General features: G+C 33.8%; 1 protein-coding gene across 5 annotated transcripts in view; it reads right to left on the reverse strand.

Moving 5' to 3' along the window:
* Immp2l (inner mitochondrial membrane peptidase subunit 2) overlaps positions 1-22,194 on the reverse strand; it is a 905,321-nt gene that overhangs the window by 824,605 nt on the left and 58,522 nt on the right. For 4 of the 5 annotated variants that reach the window (XM_058576086.1, XM_046435362.2, XM_058576083.1 and 1 more), the window contains one exon: positions 3,542-3,645. In XM_058576086.1, coding sequence (XP_058432069.1) covers positions 3,542-3,645 — 104 coding nt within the window. Of the gene's footprint in view, positions 1-3,541; positions 3,646-11,974; positions 12,133-22,194 lie in introns of those variants that run through there. The other variant, XM_058576084.1, reaches the window with a different exon arrangement.

The raw sequence follows: 22,194 nt of genomic DNA on the forward strand, positions 1-22,194 counted from the left end.
TCTTTAATACTATTTTAAAATGAAAAGTTAAAATACTTTAAATGTGATTATTTGAAACTTTGTTATGGAAAAGCCTCTGTTCCAGGGGACTTGTTAATGATATATTATTGTGAAATAGTGCTACTTATGTTAAGCCTGTTGCAGTAAGGCCATCACACAGGTTAATGAAAAGTCAATTCCAAGGTATAGAAAATCCACTTTAATCAGAACTATTAGTTAGCAAATCAACTAAGTACCTATGATACCATGTATATACACTCAATTATACTGAGAATTTAATGACAGCAAATCATATTTTGTGTGACCTATAGTTTTATTAAATAAATATGCCTTTTTAATTAACTTTACTAAATAACATGCTTAAACAATAGCTCCACTGAGATCAACCTTTTACAGAAAAAGGGAGCTAGGAAAAGTTAACAAGATACAAAGAAGCATGTTCCAGTATGTACCTGCCTCCCTCCCCCATTCCTTTCTTTCTTTAGGAAGTCGCAGTGGTCAACAAGTTCCAAACAATACCCCTTTACAATAGAAAGGACAGACAGTTCTGCTATACCATGTGTTTCTGTAACATGAACTAGCTCAGAGATTGTTAGTAAAAGGAGAAAAGATCAATACAATGCAGAAGGTACATGTGTTTAAATGTAATTTTACCTCAGACCACGAATATTTTTCCTTATTATAGTAACAATAACCAAAAGCCATGTATGAGAAAAGAATCAGTATTACACATTTAATCATCTTCTAAAAAGTGGTTTCTGCAAAGTTAACCCTGATCTTTTCTTAAAAAAAAACTGCACACACATTGAAAATAAACTTTAAAAAGTAATATAAAACAATGATCATAGCATACACCTGTAATACCAGCATATTTTGCACAAAGTTTACAATCTTTCCTCTACTTGCAACTTATAATGAAAATATCCTTCCTTGCCCTTGTATTCACAGACAGCCTCAACCCTTCCTTATATCATCTATAATTAGGCAATAATATTGCTTAGTGATTATTTGAAGTTAAATAACAAAATGTTAATACTTTTTTCTAAGTACTTAAAACCAAAAAAAAAGGTAAAGGCAACAAATTTTTAATTTCTTATTTCATTAAAAATGCATACACCCTTGAAACATAGAATTTTAATCAGGATTATTTTGTTTTTATTGTGCTTCAGTTACAAAGTTTCATAAACCTTACTAATTTAACTATGAATTTACAAACTGAAATTTTTCTAAAAATTAATATGTTATAAATTATGATAGAAATGATGTATCTTCACACAGTCTAGATATATAAAATGCCATTCCTGGGGGTTTTCTTCTGGTTTTTTTTAACATAAAAATATACTAACTCGTTACCAAAGATTACTAATGTATCAATTAAATGTGCTCAACAAAAAGATTAAGAGCATTTTACATGGTCTCTAAATTCAACATTCAATTATTTCAATATTCATCACGTATTTCTTAGATATAATGTTCTAATGTAATAATGAAAATTACCATCTATGCTAAGATCAAACTGATGCTCTTTGTAAAGAACGCAAATATTCAATGTTGTTCAACATGGATTAAATCTATACATGAACATTTATCAAACCACCATCAATCTTCTAAAGCAGCCTATAAATTGTATGAAAACAAGGAGATGTGTCAAGAAAACGTTTTTGCTCTAAAACCAAAAAATAAACATTAAATAGTTTGTGGCTTTTATGGCTTTTACACTATTACCTCAAGTTAAATAAGAATTTAATATCAAACTTTTCCTTTCTTTCTCAAAGAAAGCAACAATATTGCTTAATGATTATTTATCATTAAAATATAAAACCAACAATAAATGTTTTTTTGTGTATATGACTCCAGGTAGCAACAAGTATTATGAATGTGTATTTTATTTGTACCTGCCAAAGAAACGGCACATAGTTGACTCATTAAAAATATAATTCACCTGGAATAGCCACAATGTATTATAACAACTGTAATTTGAATATAAATGTTTTTTTTAAATAATTTATATAATAAATATCCATCATTTCAATATTTACCTAAAAGAACAGTGTTCTCTTTTCAATATAATCCATGATATGCTAGGATATGTTTATGAACCAATGCAACCCTGAATTTTAAGAAGCCTTTCTTACTTTTCAATTACCTATTAAAATTCACTTGCTTAGAGATAGCATGATTCTTACTGGGGAGAAAAAAAAATCTGCACAATTTTCTGCTTGCAGTGTGACCTCTTTCACTTGGGTAGGTATCTGCTCTATAACAGACTAAGTGAGGATGTAACCTTGTCAAATCAAAGGCAAAAGAATAATGAGCATACGACAGGCTTAACCGGCATGGAAAAGGTTTTGAAGGAGGTTGCAAAAATAGTACTCTGAATGAGAAAATTAAAGTACACTCCAAAGAATAGGTTAATATTAAAGAAGGTACTCAAAACCTAAGAAGCATTTAATCCCCATCCTTGGATGTCTGCCATACAAAACTCCACTCAGATTTGTTTATTTCATTAGCTACTAACTAGATTTGGTTAACATATTTTCAAACGAATCCTAGTAGAACAATCAATCTTGAAGGAGATAAACTTATGGACTATTTCCACAAAGCATTAGCCAAAGGTAAGTATGAAGAAACAGATACTGGTTTGCTTTCACTGATTATAAATTATTATCCAATGAGAAGAAAATCATTATAATTCAAAAATAAGAAATATAAATTGGAAGTCTTCTTCACTCAATACCAGGCTTTACTACCACTAAAACAAACAACAGTACAACTGCTACAGTAGTTGCTAACCTAGTCCACTAACTTTCATAATAGAGAATTAAATTAAAACATTTTTATAAATAGCTGAAACCAAAAGAAATTAGGCAAGTTTTGCAGTAGTCTTCTCAGTGTGTCTTACTTTTAAAATAAACAAATAAAAATCTCAAATCTAAACCATTCAAGCATACACTAGGACTGTGTATTATATCATTGTGTCAATTATGCACACTTTGACATTCCTTAAACAACTAAGACAGGAATGAAATTTTTGTTCCAGACCAGTCACAATATTTTAACAGAGAAACAGTGCCACCTTTTGGTTCTAAACAAAAGCCTCTAGTATAGTCTTCCCAAGTTCCTTTTTCAATTAAACTGTTGATACACATAACTATCATTAAATTTCACATCATAATTATAAGCTAAATTTTAGCTTCAAAAACTAAGAAACATTAAGGTAACATAAAAGTTGCTTACCAAGATGCAAAACTTCAAAATATTCCAAAGTAATACCAAATGCACATACTTTGGATCATCAAAATAATAATTTCTATCACTATTTCATTAAACACATTTTACCAAATCCAAATATGCCAATCAACTGATGTATCTTAATATAAAAGGTTTTTGTAGTATTATTATATTTCAAAATTAATTTTTTAATATAGTATTTACATTTTACTCATTACTTTGATAACTGGCCACATGGTATTACCAGTGGATTCACAGTTAAACTAGCATAAGAATAAATACAAAGATAGTATGTTTCTGAATTACTTACACCAATGATACAATGTCACCACGTTGTACTTCAAAATTCCTTACTTTCCAGTGATTCAAAAGTACCACATCTGATGACTGGCTTCCCCCAGGATTCAAAGAAGGCTAAAAAAATAAGAAAATAGATACATCTATCATTTGTAGTTTTTAATATTTATTTTTCAGTTGCAATTGGTCACAATAACTTTATTTTATTTATTTTTTTATGTGGTGCTGAGGATCAAACCCAGGGCCTTGCACGTGCTAGGCGAGTACTCTACCACTGGGCCACAACCCCAGCCCCTCATTTGTATTTTTTAATCTTTACAGTCCTTGAACTTCATAGCTTGATTGGAATGCAGTAAAACATTTCTAATGTAGTACCTTTCAATAAATTGCTATTATAAAGTAACTGCAAATGATGAGTTTTCAAAAGGCTCATTGGGATTCTCCATAAATGAACCAGAAAAAATAATAATAAATTACCAATGCTTTTTTGAAAGAAAAAAAATGTGCTAAATATTCAAATCTTTACTAAACTCAAGTGGAGAAATATGGAAAGTTTTATAAAGAATTTTATGTTGAGAGCCACAGCCGAAGGGGCCCCAGCAAACAGCTGGAAGTTTGCTGTGAGCCAATCATCAGCCGGCAATTTTAAAAGTTGAGAAAGAAGCAACCCAATCCTCCCAATATTCAGATAGGACCCAATTACACAATAGCACACACACATCATTGTTCCATCTGGTGAAAAGAGGAAATAATCTCAAATCAACCAGTAGAAGACCCATATAAAAACTAGAGGGAGCAAAAGAAACAGGCAATTGGATAATCATTTAAAATGTAGGGATTTCCAGGCTGGAGTTGTAGCTCAGTGGTAGTGAGCTTGCCTAGAACGTGTGAGGCACTGGGTTTGATTCTCAGCACCACATATAAATAAATAAAATAAAAGTCCATTGACAACTAAGAAAAAAATATTCTAAAAAAAATGTAGGGATTTGCCATCTCAATCTCTCTTTTCCCAAGGGATCGTATTCCAAGGGATCTGGTCCCAGTTTGAGCCTATAATGGCTTTCATTCTAGGACTCAGACAAGTAAGTGTACCTATGCCTAAGAATAGATGGAAGAAAATGTTGAAAAACACTGTGTAAGAATTCATCTGAAGGAACCACCTACTAGGCACAAAAATATGAATGCCTTTTGGACAGGGGTACTGACAAAGTCAATGGATAACAAGTCTAAGACTTGAGGTGAGAATGGTGGGACAAAAGAACAAGAACTAAGAAATTTTCCATGGTTGACTGAGAACATCAACATGGGAAGTATTAACAATTTCTGTGGTTATGGGAAGGGTGCCAAACACCTGCAGCTCTCTGCCTTCACTGAGAGGCGGAGGAGACAAAACCACAGCAACCAGGGCAAGCAAGGAAAGCACTGAACACCAAGCAAAAGCCAGTCCCTGGAGTAGCAGTAACATTCTCTTTCTTAAAGATTCTTAGAATCATCGGTAGATTTTCTACAAAGTAGACATGGGCAAAGATGAGAAAATTTGGTATGGAGGCTATCATCATGACCTTAATTTTGATGCCCCAGGTTTGTGTAGCCAAAAATTGTTGGTTACCCTTGGAGATCTGAAATATTCCCAGAGTTCTCACCAACTTCTTGGTATAATAATTTCTAAATTTCTACCTTCATATTGAATTTCTCTAGCATCCCACTTGATTTTTCATCAGTTCCTTTAAAATAAAAAGTTTCTTATTTTCCTACATCCTATGTACCACTTTCCCAGTCCAGCTTAAAATCTTAATCATCTGTCTCCTTCCAACCAGTCACCAAGCTAAAGAGTTTTGTTTCTCATCATAATGTCTTTCAGCTGATTTTCTTTTTTCCACCATCATCATACCTTAAGCACCTCCATCACATAACTAGATAGATATAACACTAGTAGATACAATACTAATCAACCTCTTCTAACTCTGATGGAAAGGATTCCATTTTCTTTCTAGCTGTGTGAGCTTGAGCAAGTTATTTAACCTTAGCATGCATTTCTGTAATGGGAAAATGGTGATAATTAGTAACTATTACACAATTAATAATAATAGTCACTACCTACAGAGTACTTACTATAAGCACTATTCTAGTAATAATGAATAGACATTCTAGGTGGTTGATTTGTGCAAGACAGTGGGGATTTAAAAATACTAACTTATTTGGTGAGATCATTCATTTAAAATGTTACAGCAGCTCTTGGTCCATAATTTACCTCTCAGTAACTTCTATTACTGATATTACTGCATCCAAATTTTAATTATGGGCAGTTTCATATCCTTTTTCCAGTTCCCTCTTTGCTGCATTCCTAAGTAAGGAACAGAGCTGTTGAGAGCCACAGGCGAAGGGGCTCCAGCAAACTTCCAGCTGCCAGCAAACTTCCAGCTGCCAGCTGATGATTGGCTCACAGCAGTCCCAGCAAACTTCTAGCTGCCAACTGATTGGCTCCTCTGCGGTGATGCTCATTGGGCTGTTTCCCCGCCCTTTCAGACCACAGAGCTGCTCATTAGGGGAATTTTTTTGGCTCTGCCCACGCAACCCAGCCAATCAGCCTCAAGAGCAGGAGTGGGGGAGGTGAAGAGGCTTGTGGGAAGCTGGTGGTGGCAGTTGGGCTCTGAGGGAATTCCTGAAGAGCTGTGTAGTGTGGTGTGTGTGTTCTAAAAATAAAGTTCATTTCTTTTGACAAGTGGCTCCTGAATTGTGCCCAGCCAGACTGTGGCACAGAGCTGAGGCATGGAACCAGCCAGAAGAACTTTACTGGGCCATGGAGCTAGGGAATGGAATACCTGGTGTTGAAATAGCATGATTAGATTAAAAGTTGAGATTTCACAGAGTTCATTAGCTCTCATTCAAATTCAAATCTATTTCAAATTCTCTATCTCCCTCATCTTCTTTGTCTCTGAATTCTATGTCTTGTGAATTCCCTTTCCTTATTTCTTTCCTCCTATAAAACTGGTGTAAGTGAAGGTGGCCTGGGGGGGAGACATCTGGGCTCTAGACAACAGAGGGAAAATTTTCTTCCCACTGCTCTTTCACCATTTTTTTCCTTGCCATCAGAATAATGAAAAACAAAGATGATTTAATTATTTCTGATTGCTTTCCCATACTCTCTTTTATTGGTGTTTCTAAAGTTTGTGAATCTTTTAGAACCATAAATAAGAAATGAATTTTATACTACATCCAGTACATGAACAAACACACGTTTAAATAAAATTTTGCAAAAGAATAATTACTTTGCTACATATACCTTGATTTTTTTTCTTAATCTGTGCTTTTAAAATTCTGTCTATATCCAACTATATTGATTTCAAACTAACTATATGGATCTTGAACATACAAATGGCTTTGCAACCCAGTGTTAAAACCATGCTCTAAGGGCTCAGGGTGTGGCTCAGTGATAGAGTGTTTGCCTAGCATGAGTGAAGCCCTGGATTCAATCCCCAGCACCACCACCACCATCACCGAACATACATACGCGCACACACACACACACTTATATAGTATGTATAATGCTTTAGATGATTCTTCCTTAACCATTGTCCTTAAAAATTTATTTAATTAATTATCATTTCCAAGAATGATACCTTTAGTTCTTTTATCTGTCTCTAAATTCTTTCTCTAGAAAATTTCATCAATATTTTCAGTTTCAAATACTACCCTTAGGCTGATGGCTATTAAATGAATAATCCCAAGTGATTTTTCTCCTTCTATAAACTAAATTTATAGCAAGCACTTCATATTACAATACTGAGCATATTGTAACTTTTGTTTTACTTATTATTGGTCTTTACAACTAAGCAGGAAGCACATTTTATCCATCTTACAGGAATACTTTCCTAATATTCATCTTCTCCCTTTTTCCATCCTCAGTCACGGGTGATCAAAAATCCCAAGTTCCCCACCATATGTGATTATTTCTATCATATTATATTTAAATGTACATTATAATTACTCCCTCATCTCTTTTTCCAAGAGCCTTTATAAACATCTAGGAAACAGATTTTTTTTCCTAGGTTTGTGTTCTTGAGTTCCAGGCACTTTGAAGGAAATTAACATATTTAAGTAGAAAGAATAAAAAAAAAATTAACATGCCCCAAACAGAGATGTTATTCCATTCACCTTAGCCGCTCAAATATATTGCTTTATTACCCTCTTTGGTTAACAGTAGCACCATTCACCTGTCCCCCATTCTAGAAGACTCTAGCTTCAATTTCTACTCTCCGGGACTCCCATCCTCAGACTTTCCTTCTGCCAAATTCAAATGCCCTTTCCCCACTTTGAAAATTCTACTTTCAGAGTCCAATTCAGTTCACTCTTTTATAAAGGCTTTTAAAAAGAAAAAGAATATTATGTTAATAAACAAAAGAAGCCTACAGTCAGTTCTCTTGTAGGACTTTTAAAAATTGAATCCACCTTTCCCTTATAGAATCATTTTCCCCAACTTTTCTTAAACTAATTGTAAGACACAAAAGGTAAGGCACTGTAAACAAAAAAATCAAAACACTTATACAGAGGGGAAAAAATCCCAGAAGGAAGCATCTCTAATCTCAAATAGTAAAATATTAGAAAATCATCATTAGCATATGGAAGATCTATGTGATTTTACAAGAGAAGCAATAGAGTTTTCTTTTACCTTTAATCTCCTCTGCAAGGTTGAATTAATTATTCCCCCATCTATAAACCCATAGCAATTTAGGTAAACTTCAGTGATTGTACTTAATAGGTATCTGCCTAGAGATATGACTCTCAAGTGTAAGTTTCCCATATTTTATTCGTTTTCGTATACTTTATCCCAAAGGAAAATATTTCTATACTTGTAATTCCAAAACATAAAAGCTCTTAAAAGAACATTATAAACTACAATGGTTCCTAAACATGTACATTATTTAAACAATATACACATCTCTATCACTGAAAACATATTTGGATAACTGGTAAAAAAAAAAAAAAAAATTCTATCTCTTCAAGTTAGGCCATGTAAGCACTAGTAATAAAGTATAACACTGCTTTATTATTATCACCCATAATGAAATAGTGGTAATCACAACAATAAAATAACTACTATTCATTTATGAATCTGAGTAAGACATCATAAAGAAAAACCTTCTTAAATTGGAAAAGTGTTTCTGTAGCATTACAAAAACCATGGTTCTCTGCACTTCAATAAAACATTTTATTTTAGAGAATACTTTCTAACTTTTCTAAAACTACTTTTAGGAAAATTCACTAGCTTCAAAATGAAAATTTAAATGGAAAATTTTAAAAAAATGTAAATTAGATGATATTCAGAAAAATTAGTAAAGCTTTTTTCTTAATATTTTTTTAGTTGTAGTTGGACACAATATCTTTATTTTATTTATTTATTTTCATGTAGTGCTGAGGATCGAACCCAGCATCTTGCACATGCTAGGCAAGCACTCTACCACTGAACCACAACCCCAGTAAAACATGTTATTGCTTTGAAATTTTGTATCTTGTTTTTCCTTGTGGGAAAAGTAGTATATACTTCAGACAGAGCAAGGAATCATTTCAAATCAGAGAAGCTATGAACAGAAAATCAAAATTAAAACCCATAAACTTTGATAATCTTGTGTGACAAGTATGTTTCTTTGTAATGTTGTAAATGTTTTAAATCCTAGATTCCCAGAAACTATATCAAATTATAAACAATAAAGATTTTAAGCAAAAATAATCTTAATTTAGGAGTTTCCACCTATATCTCAAAATGTGTGACATTGTTGTTAGCAATAAAGGAAATGTCCAATAGTAAAGATAAAAACATTATAAGGGTTGGATTCATTAACAAAGAACAAAGGAAGCCCAGCAGGTGGTCGGCCTGGACTTCCCTTCAAAAACTTTCACTCTCTCACAAATTCAATCTGTTCTTGTCCTTCTATCATGAACTGCTCAGGTAAAAAATCAACTTGAGGGACTGGGGGTATAGCTCATTGATAGAGCACATGCTTAGTATGTGCAAGGTCCTAGGTTTGATCACCAGCACTTCCGGAAAAAAAAAAATTAAGTCAAACCTGGAGAAATTTCAAATAGGTTTTATTCTAAATACAGAAAATTATTTTTAAGTTTGGCTCCATTTAATTGCTAGCCATATTACCTTGAGCAAATAATTCAATAGTACTAAGCCTCATTCTTCATCTATAAAACCAGGAGTATAGTGCCCCTATCTCATCAGATTACTCTGACAAAAAAAAAAAAAAAAAAAAAAAAAAACCCACTAACCCTTCCTAACACAGTACATAAAACAGTCTAGCAGTCAGCAAATACGATAATGATGATATTGACAACAAAAGAATAAAGGGAAACAAAATAAAGTACAGCATTCCTTCCATAAGATCAAGACAAATTAAGCTTTTTCATAGTTCTAAGACCTTTCTCATTTTAAACATTAAGCTGGAAGTACCCAGAAAGAAAATTCTACTCCTCATTTCTAAATCATTAGTGTTTCTCCACTTCTTTCAAGCAATAAGTCATCATGCTTTCATTTTGGAACTAAATTTTTTTTGCCTCTAGGAATTAATCCAAAAAAATGTTTAATGTGCACAAGTATAAAGTTATAAATATCTCTGAAAATATTCCACCTATGTTTTAAGCTTTCTTTTTCAAAACATAAATACACATATAAAAAGATGTTAAAAATCTGGTTGAGATTATGATCTTCTTTTCCCTTTTCTGTGCAGTTGCATTTCATACGTTTTAACATTTATGATAAACAAATATATCCTTTTGGAAAATTTTTAAGTTACACTTTAAAAAGCCAATTGTATATATTTCTTTGACCTAAGTACTATACAGTCCATTTTAAGAAAGACAATATAAGTCAGCAGAGTTCAACAGATGCTAATATTTCATGCTAAAGCTAGAGAGAATCAATATGGAACCAGCTCTCCAAACAAGTAAAACACAAAAATTGGACTTTAATGTTTATCTCTGCTCAAAAACTATGTTGAAGGATTTTTACTCCTCCCACAAGCAAATATTATTGTCAAAGTGTCCTAAATCTTCAGCTTGTGTACAAGTTTAAATCATATAGAAGTTTTGAGGGAACTTGGGCTTTCATTTAGAAAAATAAAACTCCCATAGGGAATTAAACAGAGTCAAGATAGATTTCTTGCCTGATAAGATTTAGCTGAAGCTAACAATCAGTAAATCATATTATTCTGAGTTTTTTCTCCTTTTTTTCACTATTTCCTAATTTAAAAAATAATTTTCAAAGTCGCTGATTCTTGCCTACAGTCTACCAACAAAGCTTGGTTTTAACTTCTTTGAAAGCAATGCTTTTAACCTTTTCTGGCCTATAAAAGCACCACCATTGGTTATATACAACCTACAAAATTTAAATATCACAAATTTTAAAAATTTTAAATTTTAAACATTTTATGCATCTAAATAACATAGTCCCCAAGAGCAGTCATGAAAAACTAATAGTATCCTCCAGACTTCTTTTACAGAAGCATTAGAGAAATGGTCAGGGGGAAACTAATAGTGAAAGAATATAACAGATGGGGCTGGGGATGTAGATAAGTAGAGCATTTGCCCAGCATGCATGAGACCATAGGTTCAATACTATATATATTATATATCATATATACATATACATATGCATATATATAATATATACACACATATTCAGATACATATATGTATGTGTAAATTTTATGAAATACACAAATATGCAGATACATGTATGTATATTTTTATAAAATACATATAGCTATATGTATGTGTGTATTTTATAAAGTATATATACATGTATATATGTGTATATGTGTATGTATATGTGTATGCAGGAGTGCATGTGTGTGTGTGTGTGTATACTATTTCAATTTGAGATATTTCAAATTGAAATTGTACAATTTGTTTAGAACATTTTTAAGACAGCAACACTAGCCAGAAGGCATAAAATCTAATTAAAATAAATGTATATATTGATTATCGTATTATTATTATTGGATAGCTCACGTTTTAAAAAATGTAGACAAAATCATTTAAAATGTCATCTTTCTTCCCTTGTTTTTCAGGGGTCTCTATCATTTTTGCATAGTTCTAGAGTTCTCAGATTTATCTCACTAGGTATGCATAACAAAATGAACTAAATATACCCAGTCAGAGCAAACATTTTAGTTAAAAATGAAGCATTCCTCTCACATAAAGGGTACCTATCACCCCCATAATACTTGACCCCCCACCCCTTATAAGGACCATCCATTTAACTCAAAATATATACAATTTTTTTATTTTAGGGCTCTTAACCCAACAAAACTCTAGTCACATAAAATTCCACATTATGTGCTAAATGAAAGAAATTCAAATAATAAAGCATTACCACAAATGAATACTTATTAAATCCTAGTTGCACCTGATGCTTTATTATGTGTAAATGAGTTCTCCATACCTGTTCCAGTATCCAGAGGCTCCACCAGAGAACACAAGGTGGTATGTGACATTCCCAGTGCAAACTCCTCTTCATACTCCAGAGCTCTATCCCCAATCAGTTACCACCCCTGCCCTTGATCAGACAATTCTGCCAGTCGCTCTCTGTTCACACATGTAGACCTTGGATTCTACTCAGGTCAAAGTTAAAGAACAAGAGGACAAAAACAAAAATGCTAACTTGGTCAAGGATGTAAAACTATAAAAATCTATTCATGTTTTCTTTTCCTCACTCATTCATTCATCACTGAAAAAAACACAAGTGAATTCTGACTCTGCCGGGCAATGGATTTTTTGCCCTCCAATATCCAGATATGGATCCAACAACATTTTAATCTGACAGATCATTAAGAGTCCCTTTTTAAAAACTGTATTCTAATCTCATTCCCTTATTTACTGGTAGTCTTATATTCTCCACTTTAAATTGAAGTGAATATTTTCATTCTTTTAGAATCTCTCCATGAATTTTACTCACATAAAAATAATTTTTATGTCTACAGATACTATAATTTCTTACTTTTCCTTTTAAAAGAGATATTATTTTTTTAAAAAAGTAGGACATATACTACATTAACTTGGAAAAATATTGAATTTCTAGTTTTTCATTCTCCTAATCTTAACTGTATGTTCTACTAGAGTAATATATCAAGTTTTACAGGCACTCTCATGTATTACTGGTAGGAATAAAAATAAGGTAATTTGCTAAAATATACTTAAAAGTCTATAAAATGATCTTATCATTTGACCTCAAAACATATTTTAAAAGTTGTCCTAAGGAGGGCCTAGGGCTGTGGCTCAGTGGTAGAGCACTTGACTAGCACGTGTGAGGCACTGGGTTCATCCTCAGCACCACATATTAATTAATTAATTAATTAATTAAAGGCATTGTGTCCATCTACAACTAAAAAAAAATTTTAAAGTTATTCTAAAGAAATGAGTAGAAATATGTGAAAAGATATATGTACAAAGTTGTCCATCACACATTATTTATAATACTGAATAATTGAGCCAACTTCAATACAGTAATATCCATTTATCTATCCATAGTAATACATTCCAAGACCCTCAGTGTTACCTAAAACCCAGTACCAAACCCTATATATACACTATGTTTTTTTTCCTATACATATGCACCTGTGATAAACTTTGTAATTAGGCACAATATGAGATGAATGACAATAACTAATAATGTGACTATCAAAATGATACAATGTAATAATAACATCATCTCTATCAAGGTATCTTACTGTACCACAGTCACACTTCTGATGATGATGTGAGAAAACACAATCCCTTTATGATGAGACAAAGACAATATGGAAGGCATTGTAACACAGCATTAAACTACTATTAACCTCTAGAAATAGTCAAGAGGAACACCGGGAATCCACAATAATGCTTCCCAGTTGACCAACAGTAAATGAAACAGCAGGAAATAAAACTTTGGATAAGGAAGGACTATTATTGCATCAATAATAGAAATCTAATTAAACCATGATTTATCCATTGTTAAACCATGTGATATATGAATACAAAAAAACGGTTAAAGAACACATCAAAGAAATATTAATACAGAAGGATATTTGAATATATTTGGCAAATAAAGTCAGGTTGTGATAAATTTTTTAAAATGGTATGATCCAATTAGGGAAGGAAGGAATCGAGACAGGAAAGAAGGAAGAAGAAAGGAAAGAAGGAAGGACAGAAGGAAGGAAGAAAATTCTGCAAAAGAGGAAGTAACAATTCATAGTACTTTGGAAATGCAAACTTTGAAGTCATAAGATTGGACTTAAATCTGTGTAATCTTCAATAAGTCATTCAGTTTCTCTGATCAAATTTCTTCATTTTTAAAATGGTATAATAATAGAACATTCATCATACAGTTATGGAGAATATCAATTAATGTGTTAAGTTAATTTTAACTTTAACTCCTTCCTAAAATAAAGAAAGAGTTCTTTATTTTCCACATCACAGTGACTGGAACACTATTACCATTCAATACATTTAAACTGTTACTATTATTATATAACAACATTGAAATAATTCTGAAAGGTAGTAGTGATTGTTATTTTGTTTTAGTTTGGTTTTTGGTATTTCCTAAGTTTTCACCAGTTTGCAATGTTTTTGTATAAGAAAAAAAAGCAATTTATTTTTAAAGGGAAAAGTATCTGATTTTTATATCTTCTTATAATAATTTTTTAAACATTTATTTTTTAGTTATAGGTGGACACAATACCTTTATTTTTTTTTAATGTGGTGCTGAGAATAGAACCCAGTGCCTCACGCATACTAGGCGAGTGCTCTACCTCTAAGCCCACACCTGAGTCCTTCTTATTACAAATATCTTTGAAATTCATTTTCCTTTTTAAAAACTTCTTTACTGTTTAAGAATCACCTTAATTCAGACCACTGCAACTAGACTGTAAGCCTAAAATCTGCAAACTTCCTGGCTCATTATACAATGACTATAAGACATGAACATTAAATATATGTATTGTTTGTTACCTAATAAAATAGATTTTGAGTCAGCTATTATGATTTACAGTTCTAATAAATCAAGACAAGGAAGAGATCATATAAAATTAACAAAACACAAATTTTACATAAATAATACTTCTACATATTAACAAAAAGATGATTTTCTATATGTAACATAAGTCAGCTACATGGAAATTCTCCCACATACATCTGTATACAAACAAATCTTTAACTCCTTCCTAAAATAAGGAAAGAGTTCTTTATTTTCCTCATTAACTGTTAATTCCTTCATTTCTTTTTTTTAATTTTTTAATATATATCATTTTAGTTGTAGATGGAGACAATACCTTTATATTTTATTTATTTTTTTTATATGGTGCTGAGGATCGAACCCAGAACCTCACATGTGTAAAGCAAGCACTCTACCACTGAGCCATCACCCCAGCCCTCTTTGCTTTTTGTATTAGTTCATTTTAGTTATACAAAATTTTAGCATTCATTTTTACATAACTATACATAAATACTATATAATTTGCTATAATTCAATCCCTGCGACTTCCACTTTCTCTTTCCCCCTCTTCCCCTGTCCCCTTTCCTCTCCTCTACTGATATTTCTTCTATTTTTTTTTTTTGTTTGTCTTCATATAACATTTTTTGGTAATACTTATTTATTTATTTTTGCTTTACAATCTTAATACACCATTATATCATAATTTATCATATCTCTGATTATATATAAGGTATATAATTCTCATTATATACATGTATTTTGTATAGTAATGAGGGTCTTCTTTGACCCTCCATGCTATTGATATTTCTTCTATTTATTTACAGGTGTTTTTTTTTTAATTAATGTAAATTCACATATGTACACTGGAAAGTTAGGTCAGATTCATTTCACCATTCTTCCCTTTTCCCATCACTTCTCCTCTCCCTCAATCCTCTTCCTCAACTCCACAAAATTCTCCTACCCTTTTCTTTCTTTCTTATTTTGGCCTACCAGACATATCAGAGAAAACATTCAATCTTTACTTTCTGGTCTGGCTTATTTTGCTTAATGGTCTCCAGTTCCATCCATTTACCAGCAAGTGCTATAATCTCACTATTCTTTATGGCTGAGTAATACTGCATTGTGCATACACACCACATTTTCTTTATCCATTCATCTGTTGATGGGCACCTAAGTAGGTTCTGTAACTTGGCTATTGTGATTTATGCTGCTATAAACATTAATGTGGCTGCATCCCTACAGTATGCTGATTATATATCTTTTGGATATATATACTGAGGAGTGGGATAGCTAGGTCATATGGTGGTTCCATCTCAATTTTTGAGGAATCTACATACTGCTTTCCAGAGTGGTTATACTAATATGCAGTCCCACCAACAACATGAGTCTATCTTTTTCCCCATATCCTCACCAACATTTATTATTATTTTTATTCTTGATAATTGCCATTCTAAAATAATAAATCTCAGTGTAATTATTCCTGATTAATAGATATGTTGAACATATTTTATGTTTTTATTTTATATAACATTTTATATTTTGTGAGCTTATTTCTCTTAAAAGCCCCAGACTGGGCAAATATCCAACTATTGTACTTTGACTCAATGTGTCCTCTGCTGTTCGCAGTATCAGCACCACTTTGAGAGAAGACACTGAATCCTATTTACTACAATCACTTGAGAACAAAGCCATATAATATTCAATCTTATGAAAAATTTGTTGACTCTGTTCTCCATAGTTCCTCTAAACCAGGCATAAACTTGTAATTTCTGGAACAGATAAATTAAATATAGTAAAACTGCTATCACATTAGATAGGGTCTGAAAGAAGGAAGAGAGAAAAAATGGGCAAAAGAAAGAGAAAACAAAAAAGGGATAGAAAAGAATAATACATACCAAAGTGAAAATAAGAAAAAAAAAAACGGATTAGAGGAGTAGATTTTGAGGCAATAGCCGGTAGGGAAAAAAAGAGAAAGAGAGAAAAAAAGGGGTGAGAGAAGTAAGTATAAACCAGAGCTAGGAAAACAAAGATGGAAAAATTCCAATAAACACTTTAACACATTAGAAGAAATACAATCAAATGTGTTGAGGGCACAATTAGCTGCTAGGGTAACAAGTATCAAATCAAAATGAAGAGTGATATATATGATCAAAATTTATGTTAGAACTATTTATAGTAAATAATGCCAAGGTGAGAAAAATTCTTATTGAGTCTTAGTTTGGATTTTGTCAAGATATGGGATCTTTAGAATATGTCCATCATTCTCTGGATCTCTCCAGAGGTACAACAGGAGCTACTCCTCTAGATGCTGTGAACTTCTATCAGCCAGTTCTCTTTTATCAGTCCAGGGTCCTCAGGCTAGCTGCTTAGAGGATGAAGTGTTGTGTCTCCTGTCTGTTTTTATCCTGTGCAGAAGCTCAGGATGCAGGCTCTTGGCTTCCTTCCACAGAAACCTTTTCAAAGTGTCATGAAGCCTGGTGGCTGACAGCTATCTATAAACACAAGTCCTGTGGTTGTGGATTCTCTGTGGGTGATCTGTGATACAGAAGCATCCCCTCCTGACTGACACAGCTCACCAGGGTACTTTCCTTACTAGTGGTCTTAAAGAGACTGAGCTGGTTCATCTGGGTTCCAGCTTCCAATGACCCAGATTGTAAACCACAGGTGTTGCTTCCCTCTGCTCACTGGGATTGAAACAGGTTTTGGTGTGACCAACTTACTGGCCATGATGTAGACACTGTCCCTCTCTACTGCCTGGGACACAGGCAGTTTCCTGCTGTAGCCAACCTCCTGCCAGCTACAGCTGAAATCTGACCACCATTCCTCTCAGATGCCCAGAACAGCAGGCACCTTCCTACCATGACAACCCACTGGCTGTAGCAAACATTCCTTTTCACTGCCTGGGACTGAACCTGCTTTTCCACCTGAATCTGAGCTCTCACTTCCTGCCCCTGGGATCATGGGCATCTGCTTCGTCTCTTCCTAGGCTGTAGGAAGCACTGGGTTAAGCTAGTCCTTCCAGAGGCAAGACTGTTCCAGCCCCTTCCTCTTGTTCAGATGGAGAAGGGAAAAAGATTTCAATAACTTTTGGCTAATAGAAATCCATTTATGAGTTATTTCTAGACTGATTATTGAGCCATCTCACTGCAGACATGCTCCTTCTGGTTCAATTTGCTGTTATCTGTAGGTGGGGAGATGCCACATTGATTTAATTTCTTCTCTGGAGGCTGGTTTACTATGGTTTCCACAAACTGGCTACCATCCCCAGCATGACTTTTTGTCCACAATTTTGGTTAAACTCCTTGATCTTCAATGATCATGTTGCTTCTGTGGCATTTTAATTTGGTTTGCTTTTCTTTCCAGGGAGTGAGCTTATATGCTTTTCCCTTCCCTCCTTCTCTCTGTTGCTTCTCCTGCCTTCTTCCACCCTGGTCCAGTTGAGGGTTAGTGAACTCTGCCCTTATTTTCTGCTCTAGTAATCAAACTTCAAGTCTCTCCAGGTCACAGACTGTCTAATATTGAGTCTTTCAGCATGTATTATATCATCCACCCCTCCAGTCTAATTGCTCCCTCACTATCCCTGTTCTATTATGAGATCTGGGATCCCTGCCTAGCTCCAATCTACCATCTTTCCTTCCCTCTGCTAAGAAATTCTAGCCCAGAAGAAACTACTTTCTCTGTGATATATCCTCCTTGATCTAAAAAAAATAAATGCTCTACTAGGGAATGAAATAGAGTAAATCATGTTACATACATCTATAAATATGTCAAAATGAACCCCACTATTATGTATAACACACATTTTACTAATAAAGATAATAAAAATTAAAAATAAATAAATGTTCATATTAAGGTATGTAGGAACAGAAAGTAACTAGCTCAACAGATGACAACGCTTTTAGAAGGCTGCCTGGATGATCTCCCAGAAGAACTCCAGAGGGCCAAATTCCTACAAACAGGTACAATGGTGCAGCAATCTATTCACAAGCTTATAAAGTACCTGTGAACAAATCTTTAAAGACAGACCATGGATTTCAGATCCTTTAGTTCTTCATTATTGAACATGATACAATATCATATCAGGAAAAAAAAACAACACCACCATTCTAACAGTATCAAGAAAAATTTTGGTCCATGGGCCTCCTGAATTACAAAGATCAAAGCAATTAGAATTGAGAGGTTCAAATGCATAGGAAATAAACTACCTATTGAAAAGTGTTGTGGCGGATGAAAGGTACAAAAGTATATAGTTCTTGTATTACTCATCTAACACTTCAAAACAAACCAATCCAAATCCTAAAACAAAACTCACTTATTGGCTCATGGTTCTATAATGAAGGCTCTGTTTGACTAGGAAGTTCATTACTCTGGCTGGAAAGACTCAGGCAGCTGCAGTCAGGGAGGTAGCCTTGTACCAAGAAGATAAGCACCATTGTGTAAGTATCTAACAAGCATCAGTCTGCACATTTGCCGATATTCCACCAGCCAAAAGGAATAGTAATGACATAGCCAAGCCAAGAAAAAATTTAGGAGCAGACTACACAGAGCTCAGAGGCATGATTCATGAGGACTGGTTTAAGAAGGAACATGAATGTAACCATCTATCAAAGTTCAGCCCTCTGGACCCAATGAATCATATCCCACCCATACACAAAAGATATTCAACCCTCCTCAAGAACCTTCAAATCTCAGACCTTTACAATAGGATCAAAGTCTGTTAACTCATGATATACATCAGGACAAGATATGGATGAGGACTCTAGGGTGGCACTTGGGGGCAGTTCGCCTATAATCAGAAATTTATGAGAAAAAAAAATCTTTCCTCTAAACACAAAACATACAATGGAAGGACAGGAGCAAGATAACCACAACAGACTTTAAAAGGCAATGAGAGAAACATACAAGTCACACACAAAAAAAAATCTAAAATCCATCAGCATAAGTAGTCAGTGCCCCCTACCCCATGGGCTCTGCCCACGGACCCAGCCAATCAGCCTTAAGAGCAGGAGGAATGGGGGAGGTGGAGAGGTTTGGGGGAAGCTGGTGGTGGCAGTTGGGCTCTGAGGGTTTTCCTGAGGAGCTGTGTGGTGTGGTGTGTGTGTTCTAAAAATAAAGTTCATTTCCTTTGACAAGTGGCTCCTGAATTGTGCCCAGCCAGACTGCGGCAAGTAGTTTTGATTTGCATTTCTCTAATTGCTAGAGATGATGAACATTTTTTCATATATTTGTTGATTGATTGAATATCCTCTTCTGAAAAGTGTCTGTTCATGTCCTTGACCCATTTATTGATTGGGTTATTTGTTTTTCTGGTGTTTAGCTTTTTGAGTTCTCTAATGAACATAGATGCAAAAATTCTCAATAAAATTCTGGCAAATCAAATACAAAAACATATCAAAAAATATTGTGCACCATGATCAAGTGGGATTTATCCCAGGTATGCAAGGTTGGTTCAACATAAGGAAATCAATAAACGTAATTCATCACAACAATAGACTTAAAGATAAGAATCATATGATTATCTCAATATATGCAGAAAAAGCATTTGACAAAATATAGCACCCCTTCATGCTCAAAATAATAGGAAAACTATGGATAACAGGAATATGTCTCAACATTGTAAAGACTATCTACGCTAAGCCCCAGCCCAACATCATTCTAAATGGAGAAAAATTGAAGGCATTCCCTTTAAAATCTGGAACAAAACAGGGATGCCCTCTTTCACCACTTCTATTTAACATAGTCCTTGAAACACTGTCCAGAGCAATTAGACGGAAGAAATTAAAGAGATACGTATAGGAAAAGAAGAACTTAAATTAGCACTATTTGCTGACGATATGATTCCATATGGAATCAAAAAGCTCCACCAGAAAACTTCTAGAACTAGTAAATAAATTCAGCAAAGTAGCAGGTTATAAAATCAAAACCCATAAATCAAAGGCATTTCTGTTATCAGTGACAAATCCTCTGAGAGGGAAATGAGGAAAACTACTCCATTTACAATAGCCTCAAAAAAATAAAATAAAATACTTGGGAATCAACTTAACTAAAGAGGTGAAAGATCTATACAATGAAAACTACAGAACCCTAAAGAGAGAAATCAAAAAGACTTTAAAAAGATCTTTCTCTATTTTGGAAATACCAGGATGCCATGGCACAAAGTCCTTAAGAACAAATTAAAAGAATTTATTAAGTCCATCTTAAATCTTTCTGAGGTCTTAACAAAGAGTCTTCCAATCAAGAGTTGATCTTTGTCCCAAACCATTTCTTATTTTGAGTATCTTTTGCCTGCTAGAGACTGGGAATAAAAAAAAAGTTTTATTTTCCAACCCAGAAAATATGGGGTACATTGTATTTCCTCTAATTACTCCAATAGCAGTTTCCTTACCACCTTTCCAGTTTCCATTAAAGGTTGTTTGTCATTTGTCCAGCTTCTGCAGATAATCCTCCCATCACTTTCCTATCCCCCCAACTGCTACCTAGAACCAAAACCAACATCACAAATTTTAGGGCTTTTTATGCAAAACTAATAATATCACTAATATATATATATATATTTAGATGTATGCTAATACTATCAGTTTTTTGTTTCAGTTATCTATTGTTTTATAAAAATTTTAAAAAAAAACACTCCAGCAGGGTGCAGAAGTACATATCTTTCATCCCAGTAGCTGAGGAGGCTGAGGCAGGAGGATCCTGAGTTCAAAGCTAGCCTCAGAAATGGCAAAGTATTAAGCAACTCAGTGAGACCCTGTCTCTAAATAAAATACAAAATAGGGCTGGGGATGTGGCTCAATGGTCACGTGTCCCTGAGTTCAATCCCTGGTATAAGGGGGAAAAAAAAAAAAAAGCACTCCAAAACTGCCTTAAAAGAACAACTTAAGTTTATTTCTTCAAGATTTTGAGTTTGGGCTCTAGTCAACTGGGCAGGTCCTGTGCTGGTGTTCCTTGAGGTCACTTATATAAGTTGTAATTAACTGGGACTAAACAGGGTTGGACAGTCCAAGCTAGTCCCATTAATAAGTCATAAACTTACCTGCAGCTTGCTTGCCAGGATGCTTTAATTATCTTCCAATATCTACTTTAACAGTATAACCTGAGCTCTTATATGTTCCCAGTTCAAAAAAAAATTTTTTTAATTTTTTTTAGTTGTAGTTGGATACAATAACTTTATTTATTTATTTTTATGTGGTGCCGAGGATCGAACCCAGCACTTTACACATGCTAAGCGAGTGCTCTACCACTGAGCCACAACCTCAGCCCCCAATTCAAAAATTTTTACCAAGCTTCTACTTGAGCAATATTTGCTGATGTCCCATTGGTCAAAGAAAATCAGAAGGCCAAAGTCAATGTGGGAGGAAGCCATGCAAATGAAGGAGAGGTCTGAATTCAATGAGGAGCCATTGCTATAAAAATATACACATCTTCCACACTAAGTGAATGGACCATTCACTCAGAACACTCCTGTGATTGTGCTTCCTGTTGATCCTTTTTTTAAATTATAGAAATAAAAGACCATTTTATTTTTTAAAAAATACAAAATTTTGGGTTGGGGTTGTGGCTCAACGGTAGAGTGCTCGCCTAGTACGTGCAAGGCCCTGGGTTCGATCCTCAGCACCACATATAAATAAAGATATTGTGTCCAACTACAACTAAAAAATAAATCTTTTTTTTAAAAATACGAAATTTTATTTTTT

This window comes from Marmota monax, unplaced genomic scaffold (assembly GCF_021218885.2).
Source record: "Marmota monax isolate L192 unplaced genomic scaffold, Marmota_monax_Labrador192_F-V1.1 WCK01_AAM20220418_F8-fsc00139, whole genome shotgun sequence".
Lineage (NCBI taxonomy): Eukaryota > Metazoa > Chordata > Mammalia > Rodentia > Sciuridae > Marmota > Marmota monax.